At 41.8% G+C, this 10,928-nt stretch overlaps 1 protein-coding gene across 1 annotated transcript; it reads left to right on the plus strand.

The window, feature by feature from the left end:
- Nucleotides 1–6,897: 6,897 nt before the first annotated feature.
- On the plus strand, nucleotides 6,898–10,604 carry tob1a (transducer of ERBB2, 1a). Its single transcript, XM_063221106.1, has 2 exons — nucleotides 6,898–7,202; nucleotides 8,390–10,604. Exon 2 carries the CDS (start codon nucleotides 8,629–8,631, stop codon nucleotides 9,649–9,651), a length of 1,023 nt encoding a protein of 340 aa, XP_063077176.1. The 5' UTR covers nucleotides 6,898–7,202; nucleotides 8,390–8,628; the 3' UTR covers nucleotides 9,652–10,604.
- Nucleotides 10,605–10,928: the final 324 nt, after the last annotated feature.

The following is a 10,928-nucleotide window of genomic DNA, read 5'->3' on the forward strand; positions in this document are numbered from 1 at the left end:
GTTGCAACTTCATCTGATAAAAAGCGCTGTAGTCGTAGACTATGACCAGGCTCAAAAATATATAAGTAATTTCCTGATTTGATTATAAAATAGTGCCTCGTGAATCTCTGGCATTAAAATTCAGCGAGGCCCCGGCCCGGCATGCGACATAAATAAAAGAGGAGTACATTAGAGCTGCCACAGAGGGAGTGAAACATGGCTGCGATTCGTTTCCACACTTTATGGCACCGGGATTCCATTTAATCACAAATATGAAAGGATGAATCACTGCTAATGCACTGTCTGCAGCAGCACAGCAGCACACTGGAATGGTGCACTTCACACATGAAACACGACCGACTGGTGGCGGTGGCGTGGCGTGGCGTGGACACGTGTAGTACTGTGAAAAGCGGGTGGCAGAGCAAAGGAGAAAGGAAAGGTTTCAGAGAGAAAATGTGGTCATGTAAGTAAGAGTCTTTGCATTGCTGATTAATACCTGACGGAAGAAAACACAAAGGGACACGGGGATCACATTCTGGATGGTCCTTGTGCTATGCTCAGCACCATTTCATCTTCATCCATTTTCACGGGGGAGACAGGCTGGCATTTCATCAGTGGGCTTTAAAAAAAATGGTGTCTTGATGCATGATGTCAGGAGATGCCGGAATATCCGCGCAGCACTTTGCTTGCCCTGTACTGATGCTTTCTCATTAGCGAAGTGAGCCAGCCTATAAGGTCGCCAAGAGCCGGGTATATTTTGTGAAAATCATTTCAGTGGGATTCATTTTACGCCTTCAGTGCGGCGAGAATGCCCTCTCATGTCAGCTGAGAGCAGGGCCACCTGACCTATTGACTCCCCTTCTCCTCCTCCTCCTCCTCCTCCCGCCCAGCCTCAGACCCTGCTAATTCATTCAGTCAACCACAAGCATGTGACGGCACTGCATGCAAAACATGAAGTGAAACTGGACGCCTGATTAACAGTGAGCTGGATGAATGGCTCCATATTCAGGACAAGCTAGCCTATGTTGTGCCCTCATCATGGGCCTTTTCTTTGTATGCTGTGTAAGCCTCACAACTAGCGCATGTGTACAGGCTTGCCCTTTTCTCTGCTATAATATATGAATGGACAACTCCGACAAATAGAGGGAAGGACAGAGGAAATAAGTCAAACCTGCAATGTAGCACTTACATTGCTTACACTTGGGGAAAATATGTTTTAAAGGTGCACTGTGTAATAATATTTTTAGTAGCTCATTTCCAGAAGACTTGCTGCCCATTCACAAAGGTAACTTTTCATGAATACTTACCACCACCATCAAATTCTAAGCATTCATAATGACTGGGAAAATGATGACTGGCAAAACACATGAAAAGGGGGATCTTCTCTATTGTCTGCCATTTTGAAATTCCAGAAATAGATATTCTGAGTTGCAAAACATAATGTACTTTGGTCTTGCTAGTTAATAAGTATTCATTATTTAGTAAATATTCATGAGTGATGAATGAGACGTTTGGCAAGGCAACTGAGCTGTGCTACTGTTAATGTCGACAGAGTTCAGTTTAGATGTTCACATTCATGTTTGTTCATATTTGTTAGCATCCTGGACCATATGAAAAACAAGCCATCTGCTCTCCACAGACACACCCTGCACCGAGGCCCATAAAAAACAATGATGTGCTGTCTTTCTGGTAATTTGATGACTTGCAGGAGAAAAGAATGGTGCTTCTTTTACTTTTATTTTGTGCAGCACATTTAACTGCCTCTCTGCATAAAATATGCTGTTCTAACTCACTTGAAGTGCCTCGTCAAAAAAAGTCAGTGTTATCAGAACATTTTCTTCAAAAAGTGAACATGCAATATTAAAGTGATGAATGCTCTGGCCTGGGCCATATGTGGCTGGAAAAGTTATTGTCATGCTTACTGAGCAGAAGCAGATTATGAATCTGTGCATCTCAGACAGCACGAACAACACTGGAGTATTGACCTCAGCATGAATTATGTAATGGACTAGAATATGGAGGCAACCAGCACAGGGGGAAAAAAACCTGACAATCCAGAGATCACAACTGATGCTGTGTCCACAGTGTCCTCGGCTCCATCCAGATTTGATTCCTACACACAGACATGGTAAAAAAAAAACATAAACATAGGTGGGTTATTAAATAAACGTAATAACAACATTACTACAATTACATAACCCAAACTGTATCCACCTTACAGCAACTGCAAGAACAGTATGTTAACTAGCTAGCATAATATACAAACTAGGGGTTTGGCCGTATTTGTATGTTGTGTCTTCCTGAAGAGCAGGTTTGCCTGACAAGGCTTAAAGCTCATTTAAAGGTCTCCTGGGGTCTGCCAGGCAGCTACCTAAGGCATAACACGGAAGAGGCATTCCAATGGTCGTGATCTTACAAAGCGGATTCCAAAAAAGTTGGGACACTTGGTATTTTGTGAATAAAAGCAAAATGCTGCCATTTTCAAAACATGCATTCCATGTGTAAGATGTACAATGTCACAAGGTCAGGATAGCAACTGTTAAATGGAGGCAAAAATATTGTTTTGGGGGAAATATGTGTTAATTTAAAATTCGACCCATGCAACAAATCTCAAAAAAGTTGGGACGTGGCCAAAACATGTTGGTATAGTTAGATAATTCTAAAAATAACACAAGGAAGAATATTTTTAAAGGAACTATATTGACTGCCAACATGAATGCACAAATAAAATACCATCACAGAGAGACTGTGGCACTCATTAGCGAAGATTTTGAGGCACTTATTACTGATCTATTATACAGAAAGATTGAATTATCAAAATTGCAGGCATATAAGGCCTATTTCCGTAATATGGAGTTCTGTGAAATCATTGCACGGGTTATGACATCATGACATACTCATCGTCAATAAGCAAACCCTGACACTCCAACAATGACAGCTGTTGAAAAAATGTCCATAAACAAAACACTTGATTAAAGTACACGATGCAGACATTAAACAGAGTTGCAAGTGGCAAAGCTCATTCTAGATAGACCTAGGAGACATGTGAAACTGTCCTCTGATTACAGAATGGAAAATATTTCATCCCTTTTTAAAATCATGGAGTCATGCACCCTCCAGGTTATGAAGAAAATGAATACTTCAGCTTGTTTTAGTAGTCAGTCTGAAAGACAGCATATATGACGGTAAAAGGGTGCAGATGTGTCTTGGTTATGGTCTTCTTACTCAGGTAGAGCATTAAAATGAATGTTTAATGCTATATACAGACTTTAAACAGCATACATAGCAACCAAGGCATTATATTTTGGAGTACCGCCTTTAGATATTGCCCCATAATGGTGGCAGATTTCAATCTCTACTATGTTCCAATGATGTGGTTCCATCATAAGAGTAAACAGACAAAATTGTTCTCTTGCAGTCAGGATATGCCACATATTAAGCATAACAATAAGGGGAACAAGTTGAAGAACACACTTATCAGTTGAGCTGCTGAAATCGAGTCTCGCACATCCAAATATCTATTTTTTGAATAAAATCATGGCATCAGTTTAAGTATCTAACTGTTAAGTATCTTCCCTTGTGTTATTTGTAGTCTTATCAAACATAAAAAGCATTTTATTGGCCCCGTCCCAACTTTTTTGGGATTTGTTGCAATGGTGAAATTTCAAACGATCACATAATTACCTCAAAACAACAATTCTGCTGACTTTAACAACTGATATGTTGTCTGTACGCAATGCTCTACCTTATTAACGTATTGAATGTTTTGAAAATGCCAGCATTTTTATTTCATTCCCAAAATACCAAGTGTCCCAACTTTTTTGGAATCCGCTTTGTATAATTTTGCCCAGGTTTTCATGGCTTTCGTTGAAAATCAAATTCTAAGAATTTTGATCAAATTCCAAGTATTTTGCTGAGCATAGGCCTACTATAAAATACTAAATGGGTTCCTGGACATAGGCCTACTCTAAACACTACTGATTAATAATGAAATGAGATGTAGTGTAGAATGCACTAGAGGTGAGATGTTTAACAGAGTAAATGTCCTATGTATGTATGCAAAGAAGATTTGAACAAATCATAAATAATTGTGTCACTAAACTGTCCTATTTACTCCTCAGCCGGATCCCCACCTTTGAACTGTTGGCTACCTGCATTTCTGTGTACATTAATTCCTTTACACAAAAATATGACAGAAAGTACTGTATATCAATATATGACAGCAGCCTCCACTAACCTAACCGATTGTTTAGTCAAAGCCTCAATTCAGATCACTTTCTCTCTACGTACATGTTTACAGCTTATGCATCATCATCCGCCACCAACACCCCACCAGGTTGCCATCCCTCTCTCCTCTCTTCCTCCCTCCATCCCTCTCTCCTCTCTTCCTCCACCCACCACGTTGCCACCCCTCTCTCCTCTATTCCTCCTCCCACCAGGTTGCCATCCCTCTCTCCTCTCTTCCCCCCACCTACCCTTCCTTCCCTCATCTCCTTCACACGTCCCCCTCCACACAGCACATCAAAGGCACTGAGCATCTGTTTATTGTGCAAACTCGACTACAGCCTCCATGTTAGGTAATAACAGTGACGTCAAAAGCCTACAGTGACCGTGGTGAGGCATGGACGAGGGGGAGGAGAGAGGGAGAGAGAGGGAGGGAGGGGGAGGGGGAGGGGGAGAGAGGGAGAGAGGGTGAGAGTGTGTCAAGAGGAGAGAGGGGAGTTAAGCAGGTTAACTGACTCCTGTTCAGTGAAATCTGTCTGTGTGTCTGTGAGCGTCTGTCAGGAGGCACTTCAGTTGAAGAACCAGAGCTTGGTGCTTGGTAATGTTTTCCAATACATCGGCGCCGGCTGCTCTTTTGCCGATTTCCTTTTTTTTCTTTGTCTTTATTTTTTTTTGCTGCTGGCTGAAACAGAAATATCACACATCATTAGGCAAGACCAGGCCTAAGCACATTTCCCCCAGTGCCACCGCAGACAAGCACTGCAGTAGACAAGCACTCCTATCAGCCCCAGAGTACACATTGGGTGCACCTGTGCAATAAGCTAAACAAAACCTACATATTCATCTCACGCCATGCAGACGAAGGACAACCGCTGTTACCCCGTCAGTGTGTACCAGACGCTATCAAGCGCAGTGGAATACAGAGTAGCAAAAGACCCCTTGCTAAATGAATTAGCAGTCATTCCTAATTCTCAGTTTATATAAGATGAGAGCAGCATTAGCAGTCCCTGCTAGTTCTCAGATTACATAAGAGGAATGTAGTAGGACTACAATATGTTTCAGAAACTAATTAGGATTACCGCTCTTAAGCTGTAGACCATCAGGGGAGGACGGAGAAAATATTTGAAGATGATGAAAGATTTTAGCACATCACAAATACTCTTTTTCAATGTCACTATGGTGATCTTTAGTAACATCCATGTAGTAAAAAATCCATAACACAAGTATGGTAAAAAATGGAAGTGTGATACATTTGGTCATTCCTGACAATCACCACAGTTAAGGTATACATTCTTCTACTATTTACTAGTGTTGCCAATTGATTAAAATACTCCAATAGATAAAATGTAAAGGGCGAGCTGTTCTTTTGTTCAGCTTGATCCACCCCTAGAATGAGAAAAAGGAAACGTAAAGAGCAGATAGACATATGGGTATGGACCACCATTGACTAAATGCTCTCCAGGAATGCATGTGAGCGGATTCTTTTGGGTTGTTTGCTGTCCAAATAGTTCAGAATGCCCTGCCAGCACAGTTTAGGCCGGGTGCTTTTGAGAGTCGGGGCTTCGACTCAATGCAGGCCTAGCTGTGGCCTTTACCGCACTGTGTTTTAGGCCCTGACTACAAAGCTTCCCACTCAGTGCATTCCTTTGTGTGCTCACAATTCACTGTAACATGTGATGTTCAGCTCAACTCTGTTTCTGTCGTTCAGTTTGATGGCTCTCTTCTTAGGACTGATTGGAATCACATCACACAAACCTACAAGGCAACTTCAAAATGTAGAAAATAAATGTGGTGGAGACATTTGAACTTCCCTTATTTTAGGTTATGTCAAATAATGTACCTCTTTAAAATTCAAAATTCACACTATGACGTCTGTTACGACATCAGCACCCTGGATACGGACAAACCATTCAGGGTGAGCTCCTGCCCTCTTTCAAGCCAATCAGCAGTCGTGTTTTTCCTCATACAAGCACTGACGATGTAATTCCACCTAGGGTCCCTTCTGGCAGGCTCTCCTCGAGGAAACAAATCCCGAGTCACAGTTGACTGTTCAGACACACCTTCAAAGCAGCTTCGATAATCACCTTCATATCCAGGTTTTTAGAACCACAGAAGCGTCTGCTGCATACTGACTAGACATTTGTTTGGTTGTTTTCAGACTCGTTCAGTTTCTCGATGTCGAACGCTACTTACATTGTTGACGTTTGGCTACGTTTCCTATGTCCCGGGATACTGTTATGAACAGACATATTGTAACGGCGTTATTAACAGACGTATTAATATTAGGCTAGAACTATGTGTAATGATGCCAGATCTATGAATAGATCAGTGGCTATAGGGGCGAATTCTCTCAAACCATATGCTATTCATGTGCGTAATTACGCATGATCTGTCTACATGGATTCGACAGCATACGAAATGACTTCACATGACAAGACATGTTTAAAATAATCCAATTATACAGCACTTCTCCAGTAGCAATTCTGTTCTGTGAGATATGGTGTTGGAACTAGGTAATGTGTGACGCAAATGTTCTGTACATAGGCGTGACTTCGTCCCATAAAATCGTATGCCATTGAGAGATAGCACCTCGTATCCAATCAGCGCACAATTCTTTGGCACACGGGCGGGTTTATTTCATTTAAAGCACCAATCGCAGACCCAGACGCTGTCTTCGTATTGTTTTGACCTCTGAAACCGCATCACCGCCTACCTCGTGTCCGTGGCGGAGGAAACCTATAAATACACCGTGAGCTCCATGGTACAGGCTGAAGTTGTAAAAACAGCCAGGTGTAGAGAAGAGAGGCATAGTCTGTCAAAAGGTGAAACAGAAAATCGTTTAAAAAAAGGAACCCAAGCAAGATAATCTAGTCTACAGACAGCTACGCTTACTGGAACATTTTTTTATGCTACATGTGAAGACAATATTTATATCCACTCTTTCCTATTTGCACTAACGGTACTTTAGAACTACTGAGAATCCTTTTTTTATCGTGAAAGTAAGTATTTTTCACAATCTTTTTGACTTCGATAGTGTATAGAAATGTTGGGTGTTAAGGTTTTGTAAATGCCAACAACTGTCATCATTATTTTCAGCAAGAAACTCAATAGTTCTAGTCGATAATCGTCTTGTATTAAACCCTAACCAACTTGCTGCGTCAGTCGTTGTTTTATTGTAACAGGGAGGGGTTGCATTGACAAAATATTTGTCTTGAATGCTTTGATATGTTGATTTGGCTTGGTATGGGATACAATGGTCTGTCATTACATTTGATCGAGGCTTTTTGGTGTTATTTTAATAGCTTATCTAATGTCGCCCAGTTGGAAGGCGAGCGGTGCTGAATTTCAAACGTTTAAATCGTTCATCGGAGACAGATGATCTTGTCGTCCCTTTTCACATTTGCCTTTTTTATTTGTGAACCAATTGGATTATTGCTGGATCCCAGTATGGATATACAATGATACACATTTTTGTTCCAAGTGGCTGCAGGCATAGGCTACAGACATTTCGTGGTCGTTTCCATAACCAAGCGTTAAATGGTTGGTTTGGCGTCTGTATGGACAGTGTAGCTGTTAACCAATAACTACACTTTGGTCAAAAAAACCCAAGCCCGTGCTGTGCCATCGCTTTGAATAGGTGATACATTGCATGGGTCTCGAGCGAGGTAGGGTAGTTATTATGTAACACGAGATCAGCTCTGCGAGTCCCTCTACTGGGCCACTGGACTGAGCACAGACTCCTATGGCTTTGGCTTCTATAGCCAAAAGAGCAAGAATGGTGCACTTTCTCTAGTATAGTTAAATCATAGTAAAACGTTATCAGGTCATGAATAAATATGTCAACATGGCAGGCCAACAAATTAAAAGAATGTCAGCAGGTGGACGTGGACCTATTTCTTCCCGTGGTTGACAGCGCGCATTAGGACGAATCCGATATAGGCTCCTTTTCAATTCACTACCCTACCATCCTTCTAAAATACCCGTTCTGTGTCATCTTTCACAGCTCCATGTAAATGGCAAATGTTTTATGTGAACAAAAGGTGTTTCAGCATTGTTGCTTTTAAACAGCAGTGCAGTTGGTCGCAATAAGCCCCAGTTGTTTCTTTCTCTAGCTTTAGGATGCATTAGGCTTGTTTTATGGCACCAATAATATCACTAATGTACTTTTCCTCTCTCTCTCTTAAAGGGCCAGAATCACTCATCTGTGAACGACGACATTTCCTCTGCAATCAGCACTTTGTTTTTGAATTTTTGCAAGGTCCTTGTTTTCCTCTGTTACGCTGCCTGGTGTGTCAGGAGACTGTGAAAGTCTTTGGGAATCTTTGACAATACTGCTGACGTGCCAACCTCGAAGTCAACGGAAGTACTTTTTTATTTTTCCAAGGAAAAAGAAAAGCATTATTTCACTTGGGCAATTCAGCAGCTATGCAGCTTGAAATCCAAGTAGCACTCAACTTTATCATTTCTTATCTGTACAACAAGCTGCCACGGCGACGTGTGAATATCTTTGGGGAGGAGCTAGAGCGTCAGTTGAAGCAGAAGTACGAGGGACACTGGTACCCCGACAAGCCATACAAGGGATCCGGCTACCGATGCATTCACGTCGGAGAGAAGGTGGACCCCGTGGTGGAGCAAGCTGCCAAAGAGAGCGGGTTGGACATCGAGGACGTGCGCAACAACCTGCCTCAGGACCTCAGTGTCTGGATCGACCCATTCGAGGTGTCTTACCAGATCGGGGAGAAGGGACCCGTCAAGGTGCTCTATGTGGACGATAGTAATGACAATGGGCTGGAGCTGGACAAGGAGATCAAGAACAGTTTTAACCCTGAGGCGCAGGTCTTCATGCCCATCAACGAGCCTCCATCTGGGGCTTCTCCCACGTCCAGCTCGCCCTCCCCTCCCTTTGGCCAGTCGGCCTCCGTCAGCCCCACCTTCATGCCCCGCTCCACTCAGCCTTTAACCTTCACCACTGCCACCTTCGCCGCAACCAAGTTCGGCTCCACCAAGATGAAGAGCAGCGGCCGCAACGGCAACGGAAACGGCAGCAGTAGCGGGGGTGGCAGTGGCAAGGTGGCCCGCACCTCTCCCACCAACCTGGGCCTGAATGTCAACAACCTGCTGAAGCAAAAAGCCATCTCCACATCCATGCACTCACTCTATGGCCTCGGCCTGGGCGCTCCACCCCAGCCCCAGCAACCCAAGCCCTCCGCCCTGTCCCCTAACGCCAAGGAGTTTGTGTTCCCCAGCCTGCAGGGTCAGGGCAGCCCAAGTGGGGTGTTTCCTGGGGACGGTTCCCTGGGCCTGGCCCACCTCCCGTACAGCAATGCCTTTGACGTTTTTGCGGCCTATGGTGGACTCAACGAGAAGTCCCTGATGGATGGCTTGAATTTCAGCTTGAACAACATGCAGTATTCTAACCAGCAATTCCAGCCAGTCATGGCCAACTAGGAAACACTAAAATGGAAAAAAAAAAAAAAAATGGGGAAAAAAGGTGAACGACTAGAGACACGAGGGAGAAAACGCACATTTGGAAAAGAAAAGAAAAAAAGAGAAATAAAAATGAGGAAAAAAACGGATAAAGCTCCATGTCCACTGTAAAATCCCAGTGTACCAGTCCAAACACATGAGCCCAAGGGTGATTTACTTTCAAGCCCCCTTGAGTTGCTTTTCTCTGTTTTTGTTATTTTTATTATTATTTTTTTACGATGAAAAGCTTGTAGTACATGTTTCAAGCTTGGTTACCTAAACTCAAACTCAATGCATTTTTATTTCTTTCTTTTGCCAACCAAGCACAAAATTATTTTTATGGACTGTTTTACGGTATCTCTTTAAAGACAAAAAAAAAAAAACTTGTCATGGCCTCTTACAGTATTTAAGACATAGCTGGACAGCCAATTTTTTGTCAAAGGATTGGCATCAATAAGTGGGATTTCCTGGTCTTTTTTCTAATTGTATAATTTAATTTAGTACAGAGTTTGTAAAATATCAGAGTATATATATTGTTTCTACGACATGGTATTGCATTTATATCTTTTTACTACTCCAGTGATCTGTGATGGCTGCCTCAGCTTTACGTTCTCTTTTTTTATTGAAATTGTAAAATGAATCCATCTTTAAAAACATCGAAGATTGTGTACAGAATATTCCGTAGTGGTGAAAAATTTAAGAATATTTGCTTTTTTGAAAAAAAGAAGAAAAAGAAAACAGAGTTGTATTTTCTGTTTAAGAGTTTAAAGATTTTTGCTATATTATGGACAAAATGTAATCGTATATTAATTTTGTACCTACATTGTGCAATACTTGATAAAAACAAACGATATAACAAAGTATTTGGAGTCAGTGTCTTACATGTTGAGAGGGACTGATAGTTTATTAAGTTTGTATTAAAATGCTTGAAAATATATTCTTGTCTATATCTTTTCATTTTTGCAATGAGGTGCTTAAAACCTCTTAATAGAGATGAACGCTTTATTCTAACATGTTTGTGTGAAACTAAATGTAGGCATTTAGAGAAAAATGAAAATTGAGAAATTTACAAGAGCTTCTTGTAAATGCCTTCTAAAGTAGGCCTTGCTAAGATTAGATTACAGGACGCCTGATTTCAGTATGATCGATACTAACTGGGGTAGATGCCTTTTCCGTGATATACTACAACTCTGCATAGATAAGACTCGGAAACACGCTGACAGACACGGCTTCACAGTAGATTGACTTTATTTCCGATT

This window comes from Engraulis encrasicolus, chromosome 2 (genome assembly GCF_034702125.1).
Source record: "Engraulis encrasicolus isolate BLACKSEA-1 chromosome 2, IST_EnEncr_1.0, whole genome shotgun sequence".
NCBI lineage: Eukaryota > Metazoa > Chordata > Actinopteri > Clupeiformes > Engraulidae > Engraulis > Engraulis encrasicolus.